The sequence below is a fragment of the Cydia strobilella genome, chromosome 2 (genome assembly GCF_947568885.1).
Source record: "Cydia strobilella chromosome 2, ilCydStro3.1, whole genome shotgun sequence".
In the NCBI taxonomy this organism is placed as follows: domain Eukaryota; kingdom Metazoa; phylum Arthropoda; class Insecta; order Lepidoptera; family Tortricidae; genus Cydia; species Cydia strobilella.
The window spans coordinates 4,861,221-4,887,978 of record NC_086042.1 but is presented as its reverse complement, the minus strand read 5'-3'; the positions used below and the strand labels follow the sequence as shown (position 1 = coordinate 4,887,978).

Genomic DNA, 26,758 nt, shown 5'->3' with positions numbered 1-26,758 from the left:
ACTTGGTATATAGAATAAGTTTTATTACGAGTCACTTGTCTAGGATTGTGCTTCAACCTAAATCTAAATAATAAATAATAGTTGCACATATCTGAATAACTTTCTTTCTTTTATTGATCAAAATAATCTTGTAACCAACACTTTTTAACATTGAACTATTGTAGTTTTTTCCTAAGTTCCAGTGTCCAGGAATTCAAGGAGCCACCGTTGATCTTAAATTCTGTCATCATCTTCCTTTTAGGTGAGACTAGGGCTAGGGTCTTTTTTCTGTTTTTGCTGATACACTAAGGGCCACTTGCACCATCCCACTAATCCGTTAAACCTGGAGTTACCATGGTTACCAGTACAATTTGACATTGGGTTAACGGTGACAGTGGGATGGTGCAAGTAGGGCTTATACAGCTGAGCTAACACGACAATCAACAACGTTTTGTATTTATATTTTAAATTATAATTATTGTCATGTAATGTTACATTAATATTTCGTTCTATTCTAGTTCCAATGTTCGTATCGTCTCGATGCGGCCGGCGGCCCGTCCTGCTTCTGGGCCATAATCGGTTCAACTACCACAAGGAGCAGGGAGCGAAGACTGTGTGGCGGTGTGTCAAATATAATACTACGTGCGCCTGCCGGGTGTCCGTCACCACCATCGATGGTGTCGTCATCAAGACGCTTAACAATCATAACCATTAGGGATTTATTGAAAACATATAATTGCAAATTTTTTAATTAAAGGATAAATGGACCGGTCCCATCGCTTCTGCCAACTGAGCCACGCACAAAGTTGGGCTGTGGAGGCCAGGGACTTTTTGAGGGATTTGGGTCGGCGGCTGAGGGACAGGGGGTGCGACCCTCGGTCCGGATCGTACCTGGTCCAACATATCTCGTTGGGCATTCAGCGCGGTAACTGTCAGCGTACATTCATACAGCGTACAGACATTTGAGCCAGGTACGATTCGAGACGGTTATTTTATTTAAGGTTATAATTTAAAATAAATGAGGCCTGTTCTGAGATCATCATTGCTATTTTTGGGATGAAGCATGCTGCTGATTTGCATTTGTAGCCATTGTGTAAATAAATGAATAAAGTTTCAATGAAACATATGTTAATATTGACTCTAAAAATTGCCCTATTTCAGTACGAAAATTAGGATTATATCTACCTTTGTGTTTATATATGTATAAGATTTCTTTCTTTGATATTTTTTTTTCTCGTCATGTCTGCCCTAATCATTAATTGTAATTTGAACACCCGCTAATCTTATTGATATATTATATAATAGTAAATGGGGTGTGAACTGAAAACCAGCGCTGTGGCTGCCAGTCTACACTGCACCACAGCAAATGCTGAGATCATCCCTTTTGTCACACTAGCTGCTTGTTATTTTCTTTTCTTGTTTAGTTTTAGAAAACCCTGTTTCTTTTTATTATTTTTTCTGTTCTTGTATTGTGTATGACTATGTGTGGCAATAAATCATTATTCTATTCTATTCTGTTATTAATATTTTCAATAAGATAAAAGTGCAAAATTCTCCAATCGTCCAGTTTGACTGAAACACCAATCAGAAGCAAGCCAAACCGTGACGTCATCATTCCATGAAATATTTCTTTGAGCAGCGTCGACAAAAATAGTTTTCGTTGTTTGTTTGTTATTTCGTTTGTTCCTATTATGTGTGTACGGGACCTGAATCACCTGAATTATAAAATAGGTATTAAGAATTATTTATATGCTTAAATATAATATAAAAAGGTCACAGTTGAATGATAAAATGCTGTATATTTTTCCGTAGACCCCGAAGTCAAAATATTTATCCGGTCAAAACAAAAACGATCGAAACGCACCGCGTTCAGCACCGAACAACTAAAAGCGCTGGAGGAGATCTACCTCGCCAACAGGTATCTCGAAAGTAGGGACCGTATAGAACTGGCGCAGCGACTGCAGATCCCAGACAAGGTCCTGAAGATATGGTTCCAGAACAGGAGAATGAAAGAGAAGCACGAGTCAGCAGAGTACGGTGACAGTCTGAGTTTGACTAGTAGTATACCATCGACCGTTCGAGTATATCCACCGAAAAGGGTTTCGGTGGATATACAACTATTTGATGTACAAAAGTAAATGTTTTAAAACATGTCATCTATAGATAAACTTTATAGATAAACTTTAAAATAAGTTTATAACTATGTGAAATCATATATTAATTTAATTACCTAGCTACTCAGTATTTTTATCAAATTTAGATGTACGAGTAAATAAACTTTGTGATTTAGAGCCTTTAGTATTAAATAAATCGTTTTTACTGTTTACAGTTGTTTAAATCCACAGACCTCTTGATTCTTCTAAAGTTTTTTTTATCAAGCCCTCTGTTTACTTACTACTCACCACCTGTGTTCATAATAGGTTATTTTCGTTTATTACTGCATACTTAGTCATTCCCATTATAAAACATCAATCTAAATCTTTTCCAATTTTGATATATTATGATTCTCACAAAACCTTACAGCTTTATTAGATTAAATTTTAAATATTGTGATTAACATCCAAACAAGGGTTTTAACATTACGTTCGGTATGTTTCCAGCGCCTTTCCTAACGACGTCTCGTCAAGGCAATCCTATTCTGGTAGTAGGTGGCCAGCGATACAATCGCTGCATGGTGAAGGAGCCAAAGACCACATGGCGATGTACGCAGTGGTTCCGAGGATGTCGAGTGTCCATCGTAACTATTGAAGGCAGTATCGTCTCGGTAAACGGATGTCATAATAAACATCCATAATATTACAGGCTATTCAAGTACCAGAGAAGGCGACCATTGACTATACAGTGGTCGCAACCGGTCCCGCAAAGTGTCGACTGTGAACAAACACCAGAGCAAATCATTCATGATACCTACTCGTAAGCTGTTCCCGTGGACGTTTTTGTTTCTTAGTTCCACAAGATGAACATCTTAAAATCCGCAAATATTCCGGATTTGTAATAAAACTCTTTAAGATAGTTCCCGTTGTATTTTTATTTTATTTTCTTTATTGGAGAAACGACAGAAGTAAGTACTTACAATAATAGCAAATGATAAGATTAATGATAAGATTTTAGCAAATATTATCTAGGTACTCAATACTTATAATATACTATTTTCACCTTTCGTTTTTGTGGTAGAACATTTTAAATGAATTTCCGCAAATTGTAACAAATAATTGCATAAGAGGCGTCTTTGTTTGTAGAACCAGTATTCATGGAACCAATCCGTCAGGGCGGTCGCCGGACGATGTTGTTCGGCGGCTGGCGATTCAGTCTCTATCGGGAGAACGCTGCAAAGATTGTGTGGCGCTGCGTCAAGACCACCACTGGCGGCTGTCGGGTCTCCATCACCACCGTGGATGGTCAAATTGTCAGGATCACTAACCAACATAACCATGGCCCTGAGGGACAATTATACACCGGAGATACATTCTATTCCGAAAAAAATACATAAATACCGTTTGACGCTGCGACATAATTACAACAGTGTACTTGGCGACACAAACATTTCTGAATGAAAGGCGTCAAGCGTAAAGTATGCTCTCGCTACTGGTTTTGAATTCGGTACCGTAACTGTAAATTCTGGGTATAAGATCACTAACAGAAGCTCCTATTTATCAGCATCAACGCGTACCATGGTTGTCAACATTATAATTTATAATTCGTTTTTGAAAAATTCCCCCTTTTTTCTTTTCTTCCACCTAGTCGGATTTCCAAAGATAGCGGCCTTTACATGGACTACTTTTGGTGTATTCCTATTTGTCTCTGCTCCACATGAGCCGGGGACAAATGGGAATAATTTTTATATGAAACGATGGAATAGGCCATCTGTGCCCGGCGGGGACAAATTGGATTACAGCTTCGGTATTTTTGTAAGTACCTCTTTTAGTGAAGAATATTTATGCTGAGTATCAACATCCTAACTGTAAAAATATTTGGCGTGTATTTTTTTTCGGATTAATTTGTAGAAGATTGTCACATAATATCATATCATATCTTGGATTTAATTTTAGGTTTTTTTTTTAAGATTACAATATTCATTCGAAATAGTCAAAATATTTGTGATTTGACAATCTGAATGAATATTGTAATCTTAATAAGTACGATAAATGTCCTGAAGATAAAACGCACATTCCAAAAAAAAAGCGACAAAAGGAGAATTTGTGTTGGGTGCTACCAAAAGCTGCGCGGTACACTCAACAGCCGAGAAGCAAATAGAAAAGTAAAGAAAATAAAATCACTCTGTGTAGAATGTAAGAAAGGATACTGCTTGGCATGTTTTTATAAGACTCATATGTAATTCTTTAATAAATTATAATATAAATAAATAATGTGCCGATTCCCGTTTTCCGATCCCTCACTAGTATAGTTCCTCAATTTAACCTATATCTAAATTTTGGTTTATAAGACCTTATGCTTATTTATAGATATATCTCTTAAGTAAATAGCATGTACAATAGTGTTTAACAAATAGCAGGAAAACATACAAAAAAAACGCCTGAACGTTTTGTGACGTGCCATGTTTAGTAAAGAAACAAAACGGCCTTCCACTATATTAATACTAATAACTCCAACGAAACGAATATATGTTATAGACATTTATTATCGAGCTGAACATGTATATTATAAATATTGAATTTTATATTTGAAAACACTCAAAAGCGAATCTTACCAACATTAAAACCTAGCTGGATCGCTTTTCCACCCTCGTTAGCCTCTGGTTTGATAATTAAATCGAATCATTACAATTTAATACCCACCGGGTTACCGCGAAAACTCTGGCAAACTAATTATTTTTAAAATGTACCGTAGTTTGATCGAATTGCCCTTTTCATACGCCCCTATATTGTAAATTTCATCAAAATCGCAGGAGCCATTTTTGAGAAATTACGAAAATAAATATGCAAATATATCTGAAAAAATATTATAGATTATTCTCCGCTATTCATGTTCGTTATCAAATTCAAAGTCGACTCAACTGTAAGATAATTACTCGGTTTTGAAGTCGTCACAGTCGAATAATAAATAATTCAAAGGCAAGTGAACTAAGACCAACTTTTCTTGAGTATTCTCTCTTCCTCGGTTTCATCCTAAAGAAAACCAGTATTTGATACTCATGTCTTTGACCATTTTTCTAACTACTTGTAAGTAAACATAACAGCATTAATCGCCATCCAACACTTTTGGTTTCTGGAGTTAACTTTTGCCAAATCTCGAATGGGCAATCCAGTGTGCCTCTTCCAAGGACATCGGTACTTCCTGGCACGCGGGGATAAGCCAGGCAGCTCGTTTTGGAGATGTGTCAAGCAAAGTGGCCGCTACTGTAGGGCGACCATTACCATCTTCGAGGGAACGCATTTCGTAAAAAAGCACGAGCATAACCATTGACATTTATATGTCAAAAAGGAAAATGCCTTAAAAAGAAAATAAACCAGCTTTTACATTTTAATAAAACAATCCAAGTATTCTGCAACTAACCCACCCGTCTTCGTTAACCATCTACATTTACGAGAGATAATATATTATGATATATTCTCGTACTCATTTTAACCATATCATAAATAACTTTTCTGAAATCATCCAATTTTCCATGTCGCAGAGCTTACTTTCGCCAAATCGCGCATGGGAAATCCGGTGTGCCTTTTGGGAGGTCATCGTTACGCCTTGTCCCGTGGCAATACGACTAAAAACAGTACGTCTTGGTGGAGGTGTGTCAAACAGAGCAGCCGCCACTGCCGGGCGTCTATATCCATCTTCAACGGAACTCACTTCCTGAGGAAGTACGAGCACAGTCATTAAAACTCAAATTTATGCTCAACATGTTGAAATATATAAACTGTACGTACAGTGATGGTATTTGATTATTTTCAATAATGTTGTTACTTGTTAATTGATATTAAGTAATGGCAATAAGAAGAAAATATATATGTATAAATTCTAACTCGTTCTATTATTAAGATAGGTATATAATACCTACCTGAAGGCAGAATGAACATAAATGATTAGATGCTTTTGTTTCCTATGTTTCTAGTAGGAATTTCGCAACTAGACGAGTGGTGATAAATTAAAACACGACCGAAGGGAGTTGCGAATTACCTCACTCATTCTCACGTGTATTGTACCACGTTTTACGGTACATAATACGGCCCATTAAATTTTCGACATAGGTACGGAAAGTGCTTATTCCAGTGCGGGAGAGTAGCACCATATGTACTGTTAAGTTTATTTTCTGGTAATAAATACAAAAAAGCCGGCCAAGTGCGAGTCGGACTGACATAATTTTAACAATGTACTTTTTATGTGAAACGTGAGTGAAAGATAAATTGCGGTTTACGATTTATGACGTATTAAAAAAAAACTACTTACTAGATCTCGTTAAAACCAATTTTCGGTGGAAGTTTGCATGGTAATGTACATCATATATTTTTTTTCAGTTTTATCATTCTCTTATTTTAGAAGTTACAGAAGGGGGGAACACACATTTTACCACTTTGGAAGTGTCTCTCGCGCAAACTATTCAGTTTAGAAAAAAATGATATTAGAAACCTCAAATATCATTTTTGAAGATCTATCCATAGATACCCCACACGTATGGGTTTGATGAAAAATTTTTTTTTGTGTTTCAGTTCCAAGTATGGGGAGCCCCCAAAATTTATTGTTTTATTTTTATTTTTGTGTGAAAATCTTAATGCGGTTCACAGAATACATCTACTTACCAAGTTTCAACAGTATAGTTATTATAGTTTCAGAGAAAAGTGGCTGTCATATACGGACGGACAGACAGACAGACAGACAGACATGACGAATCTATAAGGGTTCCGTTTTTTGCCATTTGGCTACGGAACCCTAAAAAGAGCCGAATCTTTACTGTATTTACCTATACTGTTTATTTATAGGTACAACAAGTAAGGTACACTCGTACAAATGACAACTTTTAACCGACATCGTGAGGCGAGTAGGTACTATATTGTTTCTGGGTTTAAAGTTGTCATTTTTAAATTTCCAGTGCCAGTTTTCACTACATCCAGGAATGGATACCCAGTTTGTCTTTACGGAGGCCATCGATACAATCTGGGTTACGGGAAGATGGCCGACAACTGCAAGTCAATTTGGAGGTGTGTTAAACAAGGACACAACTAATGTAAAGACAATTTAATAATGTATGGCAATCAGATCGTCGATATGAAAAGTCACAATCATTGAAAGTTCAGAAGGTGCATAAATATTAGTTTTAAAACTTGAAACTGGAAATTTAAATGGCTTCTGCTGAAGCTATGTTTTAACTAATAAAATTAGTTAGTTTTAGTGGAACAAATGTTTCCTTTAGTGTAATCTAAATCCATATAATTATTCAGACGTATTGAAGATATATTTTGTATGCAAATACCTTCTGTAACAACCTATAATTATGCAATAAATGATTATCTTATCTTATAAAAGATCTGTTGAAAACGTCGCTTCTTGTAGAAATATTTTTGTCTGCTTAAATTTGCATGCCGTGTTTTTGGTATGAAGAACACTTGGTTAGTGCTATTTGGTAGTTTCAGAGTTAAGTACATATTTTTTGATAATTTCTACTTTTTCGTTATATCTTTGTTCCGAAAAAATATATGTTAAGTGTAGCGAAACTATGGAATTAATATTACACCGGATTAAAAAAATATTAAATGGTATTTCATGGTTCCAGAGCCGATATTCGTCCCATCTAGAAGAGGCAATCCAGTGTGCCTTTGGCAAGGACATTGGTATAATCTTAGGAGTGGGGATCCCTCGGGAATCGGGAAGACACTCTGGATATGCTTCAAGCAGAGTAACAATAAGTGCCCAGCAACGCTCGTCATCATTGATGGAGTTGCTTATCAGAGAAAAAACCATAACCATTGAAAAATGTTAGTCACTCAATGTATGCGAGACGTAACGATCAGATTATACAATACAACAATAAAGGAATCTCTGTAAATATTTGTGTTTTAACAATGTGTTACATTTTGTTCAAATAATTTCAAGTTCATTGTATAAATACTAATAGAGAAGGTCCTCATTTTTAATGATTTTAGGGCCTATATTCATTCAATCACGAAGAGGTTTCCCGGTGAGCTTGTGGAAAGGTCATCGCTACAACTGGACCCGTGGCGATCCCGCACAAAACATCAAGACTGTATGGCCCGATAATAAACAGAGAAATAGCAAATACCGAGCTACTCTAATGATTATAGACGGGTCGGCTATCGTACGAAGGGAGCATAATCAATATAATCATTGACAACTGTTCCTGTTGTTATTTTCCTTTGTAAACCGATTAGTGATTAATTAAGTATCTACAAGTATATATAATAAAAATGTGATGTAAATTGAAATATTTTTTAAAATTAAATTAGTTCAAAACAAAAAAGTTTTTTTTTTTATGATTTCAGGACCTACATTCATGCAATCACAGAGAGGTTTCCCGATGTGCCTTTGGAAAGGGTATCGCTACAACTGGACCCGTGGCGATCCCAAACAAAACATCAATAGTTTTTGGACCTGCAATAAACAGAGGAGCAGCAAATGCCGAGCTACTCTAATGATTATAGACGGGTCGGCTTTCTTACGAAGGGAGCATAATCATTGACTACTGTTCTTTCTTGGTTTTTTCCTTTAAAAAAATATCTTTAAATAGTATTTGAAATGATGTCCTTAACCATGCGTCCTCGCCATATTCTGCGGTTGCTTGAGTTTTAATTGTTTAGATGTTTTTGTTAAACTTGGTCCGTGATTCCAGGGCCGATATTCGTGCAATCCAAGAGGGGTAGGCCGGTGTGTCTCTGGGAAGGATATCGGTATAACCATCGCTCGGGCAACCCGAACGACGGCCACAAAACTGTGTGGGCATGCGTCAAGCGCTGGACCCACAAGTGCGAAGCATCTGTTATCACAGTCGCTGGAGAGACTATCAAAAAGAATGAGCATAATCATTAGCTTCTAATCGGTGTGGCTCTGAATCTTCTTTCGTGTGAACAACATTATTTATAATCACCTGCAATACCCATGTCAGCAATATTACATACTCTGACTATATGTTTAACCGCTATCATAAACTAAGAGTAAGAGTAAGATCCTGATACTAACAGGTCATAGTTCTAAAATTACAATGTAAGGCCTGTCCCGTTAAGTCTTTTTACAAGGACTGATGCTGACTTGGTAGGTCTTTCTGGTTTATTTACTTTAATATTTTAAATATGTATATCATATCGTATACTCATAAGACTTTATTTACAAAATTTACCAATATTTTATAAGAGTTTCGAATGATTTACGGTTAGTTTCATTAGACTTATATTGACCGGGATTGCAAGCACTATGTTCGGATATATTTGCACCTGTCGCCAATATTTTTATTTGACTAGTTAATTGTTTTGTAAATTCAAGAATGTCACTAAATTCCGCTTTTAATAGTGCTAAACACAAACCCCTTTGTAGAAGTGTGGCAAAATTATATGGGTTTGAATACTTTTATACCATGCTTTTTCAATTTTGTATGAAAATAGGTGCCATTTTATTTCTCTTTTTATGTATATATTTCGATGATATTCTGTTGACAATTTCAGGTCTTAGCAATGATTCTTTGGAACCTTGGAACTCGTTATGACTTTATGTTATGTTTATTCTGATTCCTGCGAATACAAAATATTAGTGGCAAATCGATCGAAAGTTTCGCAAAAAACATTTTCTTTATTTTTGCATTAGGGTGCGTATGTGTAATTTGTATGCATTAAAATGGTTTATTTTGATATGAATCACTAGTCCAGTGCTATATAAATAATATAGTTAGGTACAGATAAAATAAGCTCATCTGAAAGTTTTGTATCTTAATATGTTCATGTAAAAAAATACGGGACAGGCCTGAAGTAGTTACGTAGCTTCATATCATGTGTTTCTGGTTTATGAACTAAGAATTAAATATAATGTACATATTACAAAATATAAATAAAACGTAAATAATATATGTATACCAAAAATTACTAGGTACCTACCTAATAAATTCAACATATACCTACTTGTAGTCGGCAGATATCTAAAAAGTATTGTCATTCATCTTTGGGGCTTTCACATTTCTAGTGACTTTCACGGAATCTAGGAAGGGCAAGCCGGTGTTGCTAATGGAAGGTCACCGGTACAACTTATCGTACGGGGACCCCGAAGGCAAAAAGAAGGGTATGTGGCGGTGCGTCAAACAGAGCACCATCGGCTGCCGCGCCTCCGTCGTCATCGACAACGAGATGGCCGTGAAAAGACACGCGCATAATCATGAGAAATTTTATAACGATAATGAAGATTTTTAATGGTATTGCAATGATTTCGAGGTGTGGTGCAGTATACAAATGGAATATTTAAATAATAAACATATTAGATTTTGCGAGGATTGTAACACAAGAATAAAGTGATGTCTTAAAAAATTAATTTAAGCAAGTACCTCGGTGAAATAGTTAAAATTATTCCCGCTATTAATAAAACAAATAATTATTAGATTCTGGTTAGGAAATATAAAAACTCCAAGAACTTAAGGCTTCCAATATTTAAATATTGTACATGTTTAAATGTGGTATTTATTAAATAAATGATAAGAATTTAAATTGAGTTGTTTTAAAGCTGCTGTGCTGTGACAACAACCTGCCAAAAGACGATTATGCAAAATAAGGGTTAATTATATTAAACTATTTAATATAGGTATAGTTAAACTAAAACAAGTCTGCAACGATTTTGATAGCACACGCAGTGCAAGTGTTATTTTAAAAGTCAAACTTCTATGAAATTATGACGTATAAATAACACTTGCACTGCGAATGCTATCAAAATCGTTGCAGAGTTTTCTTGGTCTAACTCTATATAAGTACGTGCATGACTACTTTATGTACCTATTTTGTCATTTTTATCTGGCTTGTTTTGTCAGTGTTTTTTTATCAGTTTTGGTTCCGATAATCCGTCAACTAAATGTCGATCGTTTTATTTCTGCAAATAAATGACTTCAGACAGTGGATATCCGGTGACACTTAATGTTCACAGAACCATGCTTCTTCTCATCGTCAAGATACGGGAAGCCTGTGCTAGTGATGGGAAAGCAGCGGTTCAAGGTGCACCTGGAATACGGGCCGAAGACCATATGGCGGTGCATCCAGCAGGCGCGCATGCGCTGCAAGGCGTCCATCGTGACTATTGACGGTAATATTGTTAAGAGCAAAAGCCAACATAGTCATCCTTGACATTTAGTTACTTAAAGTCTATCGGTCATATTGAATGTCTGATAGAAGGCTAGTCTGTGTCGTGTTGATCTTTTGCAAGAACACGATAGCTTGAAATTAAACAATGTGCCTTTAACAGTTTCTAATTCTTGTGTTTTGCTTAGTTATAATTCGAAGAAATATATGATGTTACATTTGTAAATATTTCTTTACATCTTTTTTATTTACTGCATGACATAACCCTGTTTTGACTATTATTGTTTCACTGTGATATTATGATTAATGTGTATTTTTATTGAATTTGTATGCCAATAGGCACGACATAGTGATACTGAAATATTTAGATATTTAACATAGACATAGACTACCCGTCCCCCTTTAATTCATACAGTTAGTAAAAGACGGGTAGTCTATCTCGCGGCGAGATACTGTCGCGTCAATCATGTGCTCGGCCTACTGTACGGTCTACATACTGCACATTGCCACCTCAGCGAAATTACTTACAATTGCGTAAAGCAATAAAATACGAGTCAGTACACGTTTATCATTAGAACCTATCACGCGTGTCCTCATTAGCAATATCATTCATAATATCGCGCTTTTATATTTAAAGTATTTTAGTAGCAATAAAGTGTTTATTTTCGGCAATATTGTGAGTTATCATTATGTTAAGCAACCAACAGAATACAATTGGTGTATGTGACACTAGCAGCCCATACATGGTCTGTTCCCACAATTAAGAACTAATTAGCAAATTACATATATCGTACTAATATGAAACATATATGAAAAGAAAATGTACAAGATACTTAATAAGTATTATTGAATATCTTGTATGCTCTCTCTCATCTAGCTTTCTGCTCGCGCGCACAATATCGCCTCGTGTGTACCAACGTAGCGCACTTAATAGGTAATTTATCAATTAATAAATCTATAGTAATAAATAATTTAGGTATACAAAGTATGCATGTTATTTTGATGATTTAAAATAACATGCATTCTTTGTATGTGTCTAAAATGAAATTATTATAAGTTAAAAGGTAATTTTTGTAAGGTATACAAATAAACACATAATCTTATTTCAAACGGAATGTTTTATTAGCGGATTACGTGTGCCTCGTTAGGCCTACTACGGCATATTTCCTAACCAATACCATTTGCTTTCCAGAGCTATACTTCGAGACATCACGTTGCGGGCAACCCATCCTCATCTACAACAATCACAGATACCACAGACATATGGAGAAAGGACTCAAGACCCTCTACCGGTGCGTCAAGTGGAGGAAAGGATATTGCAGGAGTTCTGTGACGACCCTGGAGAACGTGGTCATCAAGACCAAGGGCTTACATAACCATTTGCCACCGTACGGTGCCGCAGAGGCGTATTTTAATATGGGCGCCGTCGGTAATAGTTTAGGTCGCTTTTGAAGGCATACAATTAAATATTTAAATACTCGAATTTTAAAAATATTACGAATATTGTTATTAACGAATTTTGTAATTTAATATTTATTGTTATTAAGGCAAATTTTTAAGTACCGTATTGTAATCATGTATATTTAATAAATAAATGAACTAACATCATTGGACAATTTTCATTATTCTGTGCGGAAAAGGACATTTTAAAACATTTGATTTTCATGCAAATGTATATGGTGTACTTACGTACAGTTTTGTAACATAATATGATTGTTATTAACGAATTTTGTAATTTAATATTTAATGTTATTAAGGTAAAATTTTAAGTACCTTATTGTAATCATGTATTTTTGAATAAATAAATGAATTAACATCATTGGACAATTTCTATTATTCTGTACGGAAAAGGCCATTTGAACTTTTGATTTTCATGCAAATGGCGTACTTACCTACATAAAGATTTATTGGCATAGTATCAATAAAGTTTTGTAATCAAGTGGGATATTACTTCTATTGATCTCCTACCAAATAGAGACAAGAATAAGAGCAATGGCAGAACTAGTTAATAACATTGAGGTATATATATATACTAGAGTCGGCATCTCGAAGAAAATATTTCCGCACCTCAATGAAGTGCCGGCTATTCATTGCGTTTAGTACGTCTCCAACTACTGACAAGATGCCACACATGTATCAAAAATATTTTTTTTAAATATAAAAATGAAAAGTGCCTTTGTGCGTAGTAAAAATGTTTGTCTCATTTACATTATTTAGAAATTTCACTAAAAATCAATTGCGGCCTGATACCATTTTCTTTAGCGCATAGATTAAATTTCGCAGATTAAAGGTGACTGTCCGTTTCCAACCGCAGCTGCACTGCTGCTCCGACACTACTGCGGCGGCCCAAACGCGTCGGTGTTATTGTCAATTTCCATAGTAAAATGAATGACGATATCGACTGCACGTAATATGGTGATTTTAACGTTTTCCCGACCGCAGCTGCACTACTGCTCCGACACGTCGGTGTTATTGTCAATTTCCATAGTAAAATGAATGACGAGACCGACTGCACGTAGCATGGCCATTTTTGCGTATTTGGTGTATTATTGCAACTGCGGCTGCAGACCGCACGTCAAATCTGTCACCTGCACTGAATTGTCTTTGATCACAGATATTAGTAGTTTTAAGCAAAGAGGATATAACCACTACGTTCTAAGGAGTTATTACACCCACGGATAAACAACCCCGATGGTACCGTCGCCATATATCGCAGATATATCGGGGCGGCCAAGGAGCTCACAGATATCTGAACACGCCTTTATTGTCAAGGCGCTAGAGTGCATGTTCAGATATATTTAGCACCTCGGTCGCTCCGACATATCTGATGGCGACTGTAGTACTACTGTAAACTTTTTTGCTAATCTATATTGAGCCATACGAGTATCACAGAGCCAGTTAGGAAACTAGAATGATAGGTCCGAAAAAGAGAGTGTCAAATTCGGAAGTTAACTATAGTCTGGCAAACCCTTCGAGCAACACCGGCTTCCGACACGTCGGAAGGGAGGAGCCCAAGCGATATCTTACCGTACAAATCGTTCTGCCATTTTTTGCGGGGGAAAACGTGCACACAGTCGCACTTCTCACTCACTACTTGCAAAATCCAATCTCTAATTAGGATTGTTAATTTTTTTTTAATGTTCTATTTCGAAAACCATTTCGAGATATTAGGTTTTTAAACAGTTTCCGACATTTGCTGCGATATAATAATCGAGGATTCAAGATATTTCAGCAAACCTTTGACCTTCTCGCGAGGCTGAATATAATAATGTCATCGTATAGTAAAAGTTATCGAACCATAGTAAATAAATCCGTCACTCACGTAATTGTCAAAGATGTCATTGTCATCAATTGTCATAATAAAAAAATTCAGTTAAACCGCTAGTTTCTTACGATTTGATTTATAATTTTTAATACCTAAACAGTAGATTTTGATTGCTTAATATATCAAAAACCTTGTTTCCACTTGTGGGAATGATTTACAAAAATTATAGTCCGCGAAGACCTACGTGAAAGACGGTGTTGTCGTGAAGTAAATGTGGAATGGAATACTTCAAGTGTTACACACAATATTGCTGTGAGGATCACGTCGATGTAAGTATAAAATTAATATTATTTTACTACGAATATTTAAAAGTCCATTTTGGTGGTCGGGTCACTATTACCTATTTATTTTCTGTGATGATGTGGCCAGAATATCTAAAGACAAACCGTTTAACACAGCTTGTCCGCTACTAGCTCCGTTTTACTGATTTGAAGTTAAATTCAACAAACAGACATACATATATGTAACTTGCAAGCAATAAATCATATACATACAAAAATACATAGTTATATTCAAAATACAACATGAAACTGAAAAGATAATTTCTAATTTCCAGGTACCTACAAGTTGCAGTTCAAGGCTCAAGCTGCTGATATCACGAACATGGCGGACAAAACTAAAGTTAATAAAGAGTTGTGAAAAATAAAACATGTCTTATTTTTTACTTTTTTATTAATTTACGAAAAACCTGTTTCCCAAAAAAGTGTATACATTATATGTTCAACATGTTCTGCACGTAAGGTTGACATTGAGGGCTTTGTTTAGTAGCATTCAGTTGAAGTTGATTTAGGTTCTACTCTTGTTGATCCAGAAAATAATTGTATAGTTTATTATTAAATCTATGCCCACGCCCAGGCACTATTCTTGCTATAACTTTACATTCTCCGCCTTCTCTAGAAATTTGTACATTATATACATCCAATAAAACTAAGGTATATAACTTAAGGCAGATTTGTGGAATCAGATTTCACAAATTTAGCGTATTTTGAGATTATTGATTTAGGGATTCAAATAATACGACGATATTATTTATAGATTCATTAAATAAACTGTTCTTTTATTTTTTCGTAGTTTTGCGAGGATAGCTATAAGCTCGACAGGGCACGAGCGATAGAGAGGCAAATAGAATACCGAATATCCGGCAAAGTGGCCAAATACCGAATAGTTGCCGAATATTCCTGGCAACTGTAATTGTATTGTAATATATCATATTATATAATGTCGTTTATGGTGACAATTTCTCATTTTGTCATTGCAAAGCCATTCCTGAGCTAAATAAAAGAAGCAATCATTTATTTTTATTACAAGGGGCAAAGATGTTATTTAATACCTCATGGTAACATATTGATATTCAAACATACGAAACGATACAAAATTGAACCACGAAAGAAGCGAATGGTTTAAAATTTAGAATATTGACAGTTGCGGAGGTCTCAAGGCATGAGGGTTAAACAAACTGTGTTACAGTGCAACACGTAATTCTTCACACCAACACGAGGAAACCATTTATTATTCAAATTAATTTATTAAAAGTTCTTTCTATCGGCCAAGGCGAGGGAAATATCTTTCTTCAAAAAGGATTTCTTGTCTCGCCCGTCAAGTTTTATATGGATGGTGCGGTCATATCATAGAGTGCCGTCGCCCATTCACACCTGCAACTGGACAATATGAAGTGTAAATTACAAATTATTTTATTCATCATACTTCACTGTTTGGTACCTAAGGAAAGTAAAATTGGCTTAATATTGATACTTAGAAAGATAAATCTGTAATATTTTGCTAACACCGAACGACTGCCTGCCCACCATTGGATAATTTTATTCTTACGTGTCGCATCGTCATCTCCAGAACCCACGAATCACTTTGCAGAAATCAATAAAAGGCCTGCTAAAAGAGCCTACCTGGCATGGTTTTGAGGGGACGTTTATTACAGACTTCTAAATCCAGCCGCACGTTTCTGACGGCCGAGTACCTATACGTGATGCAGGTGGATCAAGTGCGCACTCCCCCCGTATATATCACGAACTCCATGAGTCCCGTTTCCGTCGGATTGCTGTGTGCGGTGGTCACGCATTTAGGCAAGAGGATGGGGAAGAAAATTTCACATTGTGAACTTACCTTAATGTTAAGAATAATTTTTCCTCTGCATTAATTTTATTTGAGTAATTTGATTGTATTTCGTCAATTATTAAGTCTCATTCAATGTTGAATTGCTTTTCATTTAATCGGCAATATTATCTGAATAAAGGATCACCATTAAATATCAGATTTTTTATTAATATTGCGTAGCTGCCTTCGTCGGACTCTGACTATTGTAGAAAGGCAAACTGGTCTTCTTTTTCATGTAGCATGTAGCATTATCGTCACTCGCTTCTTCACGTAAAAAATACAAAAGTAAATTAGTATTTTATTTGTACGTATGACATTATATGACTTGACATTGACAAGCCATCAACGAACGCTGTCGCGACTGCACGCCGCAACAGCCGCAGTCGTGCTGCTACAGTAGTGCGGCACCGCGTAACGTCGCAACTGCAGTGCAGCGGCAGTTACAATTGGACAGTCACCTTTATGCATAGTATAATGTAAGTACTATAATTTGTTTTTATATTGTTAGGTGCTATATTCACAACGTCCAAGTTCGGCTATCCCGTGCTGGTGTTGGGCACCAAACGGTTCAACTGCAACAGCAGGTCTAAGGGCAGGATCAGAGCTAACTGGACTTGCACCCGATACAGAACCGGCTGCCGAGCTTCTGTCACTACCTTCAATCAGGAGATCATCAAACTGAGTGGTTTTCATAACCATCCGTAAACACCAGACAAAAAATGTTCTTCAAAGACTGCTTGTATATTTATCAATTACGGAAATGGATTAGAATGTGGAATCATATATTAATTTACTAAGAATATGCTTGTATATTTTTTCAAGGACAAGTTTAAATGGGCAGTTTTAGACTTATTTATATTTTGGGTTGATTTATCCATGAATAATTTCAAAATATTCCTTCTCTATTTTAAAATTCCTAGGCACTAGAGTCACAAAACTACCCCCCAGGGATCAGCAGGACGATATACATATTTACAAAAATGTAATTTGCTAATTGAAGAAGCTGATGGGATGGTTACCGTTAGGAATGAAAGTTCTAGGTTTAGAACATAACTGATAATCGAAGTAAAAAAAACAACTTGGATTTGTAGGTACTTATCTAAACTTAAATGTGCATGAATTACGTATCAAATATGTTTTACAGGTTCAGGTGCAATATTCTCGGTATCCAAGTTCGGTAATCCTTTACTGGTGCTGGGTAGCAAGAGGTTCAACCAGAACAGCAAGTCCAAGGGCCGGGCCAGGGCGTTCTGGACTTGTTCTCGGTACAGCAGCGGTTGTCGGGCTTCTGTCAAAACGTTTAACCAGGAGATCATCAAGATAAGCGGTTTTCACAACCATCAGTGAATGGCGGTTTAAACATTTACACCCATTTACACAAATATGTGCAGCACACGTTTTTAGACGAGTGGCTAATTATTGTAATAGACATCTGAGCAGGATTGATCCCTTTCACATATCATTAAATACTCTTAAAAACCTTTTAAGGAAAAAAATATTATAGAAAATATAATAGCTGTGATTACCTACTCTCTAAGTTTATAATTTTGATAGCTAAACTTCCTCGATTTATATGTGGTTTTTGGTCCCTCGCATTTAAGAATTCTACATTCCGTTCTTGACCGTCGCTTTGATTGAATCAATATTAAATTTATTTTATTACAAACTTTTATTGTATAGTGTTAACGAAGTGTATAGTGTATAGTGATAATACCTTAGGCTTATGCTTGCTGTATAGGTACCAATTTTCTGTTATAATATATATTTTATGAACCTCCAGCACCTCCAGGTCTTTTTAGTAGTAAGATTTATGTGCGTACTATGCACTTTTGACATATGTATCATATATGACTGTATGTGTTCTAAATAAAAATAAATAAATAGATAATGCTTATTATAGTACGCTTGATTAAACGGCCGGGATTTTGTGTTCTGGACTAGTTCTCAGTTCCTTTAATCAGATCATTAAGCTGAGCGGTTCTCAAAACCAACAGTGAACTGCTTTTTTCTAAGGAGTGGGCTAGGGAGTTTTGGACTGGGTACGAGTTATACTTGTTGTCTTATTTATTAGGACGACAGTAGGGATAGCGGGTACAAGTCCTTCTTCCTCTCCTTAATATGTGATTTTATATTAAGTAGAAACGTCCGCTAGGAAAAATGACTTTTATTAATTTTTTTATTGGAAAAATAAACTGAAATTAAACACAATCTTTTCAACCATTGCAACCTACACACCGAACAAACAAGTTAGTTAAAATTCTGAACTTCTCTTTTTAACAAGAAGAAACGTATTTGTTGGTTTCTTGTCCTAGCGTTCATAGCATATTGAACAATTAACGAATGTTTGAGCTGTCTCAAAATTTGAGCTTTTACTTATGATATTAGCTGAAAAGGTCAGATACTTTTGGTCGGGTACATATAGCGTTTTTCTATAAGGAAATCTTAAAAATATCTACTTATGACAATTAAAGTCAGGGATGTTGCGAATATTCGCATCCGCATCCGCAACTGCGGAACAACTGTAGGTGCAGAAACGTCTTAGCGGCGGCGTAAGTGCTAGGTAATTTCGTCATTAGCCAATAGGAATCTCGTTTCGTTTTTGTGATTGGTCGATCGAGCACTTTAGGACAGCGACAAAAAGTGAATTATTTGTTTTATTTGGACTTTAGTATAGTAATGCGATTGTGGGGCACCTATATTCTTGTTCAAATACTAAGTTTCGTTTTTTTTTTAAATAAAAATTACTAAAGTGTAATATTTGACGTTTTATATGTGCCTAATCTCGACATTCGCATTTGCATCCGCGGATGTGAACATTTAAAAATTCACATCTGCATCCGCGTCCGCGGATGTCAAAAAATCGGTATCTGCAACATTCCTGATTAAAGTTGCGGAATAAATGTTTGCTTAGGATCCAGATGTATTCGTAATACAACATACATTTCCTCAATTTCTAGAAATCATTTTCACACTAACAAGCAATGGGAATCCAGTAATCCTCCTGGAAGGGTCTCGCTTCAACGTCAAACACCAACACGGGCCCAAGACTCATTGGAGCTGCTCGAGGAGGAAGACGGGTTGCCGAGCGACCCTTACCACCATAGACCACATGGTGGTTAGGGCGAACCTCGACCATAATCATCCAACCTTCAAAGATTAGGGATATTTTGGTGCTGCTTCGGAAAATTGAATCGAACAGGAGTTACCGTCAGCAGAGTTACGATTATCACGTCGTGATAGTGATAAGATTTAGCATACATCGAATAAATTAAATTATCAACGCAATATTTTTAATCATTACTTAACCAATGTCGTTATCAGTGACGGTTTTGCGCGACTAGTTATTACGATGAATTAAAAGTTAAAATATTTCGAACAATAAATATTTTTTTCGTATGATATTGAGGACGTTAGGCCAAGAAATTACAGAATGTGACACGACTCCCATATGATAACTTGTCAAATTAAAAAAAAACGACACACCCGTGGCCAGCCGTGGAATCACCGCTTATGACAAAACTCGCAGATTGTATCACTTTTTCGAGCCTTCCTGGGCTGCATACATAATCCTACATTACTCTCTATTAACCCAATATTTCAGTTGTATATTAAATTTCGCGGAGTCGCGCCGCGGAAACACGGTGGTCCTGTACGGAGGGCATCGTTTCCACCGAAACAACCGTTCTAAAAGGCTACGCCCGTTCTGGACTTGCTCCTTGAGAAACAGCTGCGGCTGCAACCGTAGTCTAGTCATCACTTTCGGCAAAGAACTCATCAAGGCTACAAGGAACCTCAATTGATATGGCGATAACAACGTTAAAATATTTTCGTATGTATAAGTAGGATATATGTACCTACAGGCAGGGCTCGGAACCGGTATTTTTGAAAAACCCCGAAATAGCCCAATATTTTGTTTTTTTAATGCTCATTACGTAGGACTGAATCATGTATTTAGGAAACAATTTTGCATTATTAAAACGACCCATTAAAAATGAAATTATAAACAAAAGAACGAAAAAGAACGTAATAATACCGGTATTTTTGTATGGAGAAAATACCGGTTTCCGACCCCTGCCTACAGGTATATAGGGTAGGTATTTTGATAAGTCTTATCGCAATTCAAGTGTTTAATGTGGATTTAAATTAAATCCTACTTTTATTTAAAATATTTATAACAGAAATACCTTTTGGCGTAGCAGGTCAGTATTTTGCTTTTAGTCCTTCCGCAATTCCGTGTTAATGATTTTTATTGAGTAGGTATTCAAGTGTTGATGTATGTATTTTTAGAGTTTGTGCTCACAACGACTCGTAGCGGCAACTACGCAGCGCTATACCGAGGGCACCGCTATAACCTGAACAACCGCAGCAGAGGCGCGAGGAGCCTGTGGTGCTGTACCAAGAAGAGCAAGGGCTGCCGCGCTAACCTCACTACATGGGCCAACGAGCTTGTCAAGGCATATGTTGAACATAACCATTCATAGTTTATAAAGAGATTAATAAGTAACTGAAACATTTGCTGGCAATCCTCATTGTTTTTGTCCACTTTCATGTTTAAAGCTGTACCCTTGTTAATATTGTCTTCGGTTACCGCGATAGTTACTCATGAAATAAAACTATGAAAACGGATTATATCGCGTATATTGAATTTATAATACCCTATTTATTGTACCCTTGTTGATGTGTAGCTCAAAACTGATCCTTAATTTCCTCCGATCCCATGTTCTAACACTAATAATAGGTATTTATAAAGAATCTCTCTAGTTAATTTAACATTCTACTAATAACTAGGTGCTTAGTTACTATTAATAACATTTTTTCGTAAATGCAGAACGCAAATTTAGAAGCAAAATTTTCTTTCAGAATTGATGTTTACCACGACTAGAACCGGTAACTACGCAGCTCTGTATCGCGGACATCGCTACAATCTGAACAACCGTAGCAGAGGACCCAAACTGCAGTGGTTCTGCACCCGCATTGCATCTGGATGCAAGGGATCCATCACCACCCTGGAGGGCCATGTTATCAAGTCCAACCTTAACCATACTCATCTTCCGACGAAGTAAGAGCAACTGCGGTATTGTATTATACCTGGCTTCAACTCTTCTGCAGAAGGTATGTTTTAGGATGAAAAGCTTTCGTTACCATCCAGGATTACCAGTATGACCACGATCATCAATGTATACTTCAAGAAGAGCCATTGTCCGCCGAAGTAAGTAAGGTTGCCAGAGCTCGAGGGAGAGGAGTGTTAGGGTCGGCAACGCGCATGTAACTCCTCTGGAGTTGCAGGCGTACATAGGCTACGGAAACTGCTTAACATCAGGCGGGCCGTATGCTTGTTTGCCACCGACGTAGTATAAAATATAAAGTGAGTCTATTGTATGTACATACTTACTAAATCATATTATAGAAGTTCTTTTGAACCATACTTAAACGATACTTGCAAGTTTCTAGTGTCCTACGTTTTTGTTTTTATACTATAATAAATAACGTATCCGAGGTATCTTCGTGGTCACGGAGAAACGTTTATGTTAATAATAATGTTATATGTTATATTATAAATAACTATTCAAATTTTATGAGTTATTAAAAATATTCTAAGATTTTAATCTTGTACATGTTCATTTACTTGTAGTGCATAGCTAGTAGAAGTAACTGCATAAAGCCTGGTCGCTGCCATCCTTTATATTATCTAACTACCTACCTAATTGTAAAAGGCACGTGGTGATTTTCATGACATTATACCATAATTAATGAGGTTCTTCACTGTTTTTTTATCAGTCAACGTACGTTGTGTCTGTGGAGCTATCTATTTAACTCTGTTTGGATGGCAATCTAGACGACCTTACATAGTTTTCTCAGCTGCCCTTCCGACTCTTCATTGTCCCGTAGAGTTGTGAGAGACAAACCTATTGTCAGTATAAATGGGACCGATGTTGGGTTTAATAAAGAGTAGGTACCTAATAGTGTAAACGAAATAACTCGTAAACCCAATAGTCATGTTCACATTAGTATTCATAAATTTCAGAGCCGCAGTTCTTAGTGACCAGCGGTGGGCGCGAAGTGCTGCAAATGGGTCATTACCGCTACTACAAGAACAACCGGAGTCGCGGCCCGAAGGCGACCTATTTCTGCATCCGTAACAGCATGGGGTGCCGCGCCTCCGCCGTCGTCGTCGACAACATCGTCTTAACGATCAAGAACTGCCACAACCATCCGTAGTTTACTACAGCAGCTGTCGCGGCCCGAAGGTTCTTGTAATAGGGTATTTGACAATTTGAAAGTTTAAAAAAAACCCCGTAACCCCGGGTTAGTTGGATGGTGCAAATGGGCCTTAGACAATTAATAACGCAACCTCCACCCCATGCTTATGTGGCACCAAAGATACCACCTAGCACCTATATGTAACTCCGTAAAAGATAAGTAAAGTCTAAAGAAAAAAACGTGCCTCGGAATATCAAGAAAAAGTTACACTCGAATAGATGCCGTTGAGGACACCGTTTGACATTTAACAGTTTTTACACATATGTATCAGTGAAAGAACATGGTTCAAGTCATATAGCGTTACATTTTTTGATATTTTTATATATTTTCAATTTTAGTTTTAAGACTGTGTCAATCGATGGCAGTAAATTTACTGTGACTACAAAATTTCCTATGACAATAACCCTCTATACAGGGCCGGATCAAGGGTAGAGCGAGTGAAACGGCCGCTCTAGGCGCCGGATGGCAAGGGGGGCGCCAAAATGGCAAATGAGAAAAAAAAGGGTAAAAAGCTTTAACGAAGGGCGTCAAAACCCCATTTCGCTCTACCCTGATCAAGGACTCGGGCCGGCACTGCCTCTATACTATCTATTATCTTTGGTGGCACGAAAGCGTTTATATCCAAAATAAACTGAATACATTTTTACCCTCTTCAAAAAATGTATGGTAAATTAGTAGCACCGCCCACAATATTTTTGCTTTGTCTTAACTTAGGTTATGTAAATTAAGGCTTCATTTTAAGTAATAAAATTTAAATAAATAAATAAGCAATTGTTTTACTCCAGGACCGGTGTTCACGACAACGCGTTACGGCAAGCCGGCCATCCTGCTAGGTCGGTTTCGGTTCACGAAGAACAACCGCAGCAAAGGGCCGAAGGCGCTGTGGACGTGCAGCCGCGTCAGCGCCGGATGCCGGGCTACTATATCCACTATAGAAGATGTTATATATAAGCAGAACACTGAGCACAATCATTAAGGGCATACTCGTAACCATTTTCCATGTTTACTTAACAGTAGAACTGCGCATTACATCGTAGTCAAACCGATAACTTCTCACACACTTTATTAGTTAGGTAGAGTTAGACCAAGATAAGTTTGCAACGATTTTGTTAGCACGCGCTGTGCAAGTGTGATTTTAAACGACAAACTTCTATCTTACTTATTTACTTCTATGAAATATGACGTATAATAACACTTGCACTGCGTATGCTATCAAAATCGTTGCAGACTTTTCTTGGGCTAACTGTAATCAATAATCGCTATCGAATTAAAAAAGGTTTGTTATTAAAGCTGTTGTGTGTGCTAGGAATAAGAATAAATGATAGATGGAGACTGACAACAATCAGGAAAAAAACCAAAGTTAGAGACGCAGCCAGAGAAATAAGAAAAAGAAAATGGAGGTGGACAGGTCACATGTCAAGATCGAAAGTAGACAAATGGACACAAAATATAACGAACTAGTTCCCTACATACAGCAAGAGAGGTCAGGGATACCCGAAAATTAGATGGGAGGACGATTTCCCACCAAAGTGGATAAGAACAGTTCGAAACAGAGATGACTGGAAAGCTTTAGAGGAGGCTTTTGTCGGAAACCCCGACAACCTGACTAGTGAATATTAATAATCAATTATAAAGACACTAAACATCTTTAAAATAGTCAGTGATTAAAGGCTAATTGTATTGTATTGTATTGTGTGTGTTAATGGAAGCAAAATAAATATTTGTTATGAAAACATAGTTACGGAAAATGTAGTCATTTCAGCACTGGAAATATATACGCTCCCTTAAAACGCATTTCCAGTCTAAAACGCTATTTAAATTTGGGTTTAAATATTTAAACGATCGGCAAAAAATACTAACCTTACCTACGTAAAAGCTTATTGTAACGCTAAACAGCATTCTGCTGTGCAAATCAGAATTTGTTGAGACATATTTTTTTAAATTTCAGATGAACCTCTGTACACCACGTCGCGATATGGCAAGCCGGTAATCCAGATAGGCCGGTTTCGGTTTAACCGGTACCACCGGAGCGTCGGACCGAAGGGCAGCTGGGTTTGCGCTCGTAAGTCTTCGGGTTGCCGCGCCTCGGTCACTACGTACGAGAACGTTATTATTAAGTATAACAATAATCATACGCATAATTGATATAGGTATATGATATTAAATATTGATTTAAACGTTTACGAATATAGGTGCTGGATTTTTTTTGTATCGATCTTATTATACGTAATATATCTGTGAATATAGGTGCCTAAGTTACAATACTATAACATTTTGTAACGTAAGAACGAATTAGCTCTAATTGTTAATAAAAAAATACTGTATTGTAACGTCAGTTAAAGTAAATCATGACATATTGTCCATATACATATTTTGGTTTATGTTTTAGAAATATTAAGTAAGTACATATTCACAAAATACGGTTTGGTGCTTGTAATAAATGAACTATTTTTTTCTGTATCCTCTTCGTTATGACACCTTGTTTTTCTATATTTAAGAGATAAAATATAACATCCTCTTTAACTAACCAGGTGATTAAATTAATACAATACTTATTTCATACCTTCATTTCCAGATGAACCAATATTTACAACGTCTCGGTTCGGTAAACCGGTTATTCAAATTGGCAAGTACCGGTTCAACCGCTACCACCGCAGCCAGGGACCGAAAGCCACGTGGGTGTGCGTCAAGCAGTCTTCCGGCTGCCGCGCTACGCTCACTACTTATGAAAATGATCTACTTAAAGCGAATAATAACCATACACATGATTGATTTGTATTATAATTAAGTACATGCTTCAATGACGCATAGTTCACGTTTGGCGATTTGTCCTCTTCTTTATATTTGTTAAGCAAGTTAGGTTTTCAAGAAACATTTTTGTCAAGCTCAAGTTCTGATGATGGGATCCATGAGGAATCGAGGGAACTCCTCAAATGTGAAAGGCACACATATAGTGATTTTTGTATTTTTATTAACAAATCCAGCATTTACATTTAAAAAAAGTGACATTTGATGAAGTGGAACTGCTGATGATGATAAGAATGGAACTCTTCAATGACACATAGTTCACGTTTGGCGATTTGTCCTCTTCTTTATGTTTGTTAAACAAGTTAGGTTTTCAAGAAACATTTTTGTCAAGCTCGAGTTCTGATGATGGGATCCATGAGGAATCGAGGGAACTCCTCAAATGTGAAAGGCACACATATAGTGTTTTTTGTATTTTTATTAACAAATCCAGCATTTACATTTAAAAAAAGTGACATTTGATGAAGTGGAACTGCTGATGATGATAAGAATGGAACTCTTCAATGACACATAGTTCACGTTTGGCGATTTGTTCTCTTCCTTATGGACCCAGACCCAAACTTGGATCCGGACTCGGAACCGGACCCGGGTCTGGACATGGACCCCAACTCGGACCCGGACCCGGACTGAACTCTGACCCAAACTTGGACCCGGACAGCCGGACACGGACCCGGACTCGGATCCGGACCCAGACTCGGACCCAGAAATGCTACTAGAAGAGTGGCTTAGGTGGGTGGGTGGGTTTTGAACTGCGATTCTCACAGAATAGAACTGCCATCAGAAAAGTAGGTTTGGTTACGTTGGAGCTGTGAACCTTACAGAAACGAAATGCTATCAGAAAAGTAGGTGAGGTTAGAACTGCGACCCGTACAAAAACGAAATGCTACTAGAAAAGTGGGTGGTTTTACCTCCTTTTCTACACAATTAGGCAAAAGATGCTGTCTTTTTCATTTCATTGTTTGGAATCTAAGAGTGCAACATCAACAATAAGTGAACTTTCAGCGGCATCCCCCATTGAAGTCGGTTTTTTTTTCTTAAAAAATATTTA

General features: G+C 36.7%; 1 protein-coding gene across 26 annotated transcripts in view; it reads left to right on the top strand.

The window, feature by feature from the left end:
• Positions 1 to 26,758, top strand: part of LOC134755337 (protein tramtrack, beta isoform) — a 598,730-nt gene that overhangs the window by 162,042 nt on the left and 409,930 nt on the right. The window contains exon 5 of one of the 26 annotated variants that reach the window (XM_063691845.1): positions 12,403 to 12,677. The exons of 24 other annotated variants lie outside the window; for them this stretch is intronic. In XM_063691845.1, the coding sequence (XP_063547915.1) occupies positions 12,403 to 12,662 (260 nt within the window). In that variant the 3' untranslated portion in view covers positions 12,663 to 12,677. Of the gene's footprint in view, positions 1 to 1,791; positions 2,126 to 12,402; positions 12,678 to 26,758 lie in introns of those variants that run through there. One more of the 26 variants, XM_063691821.1, reaches the window with a different exon arrangement.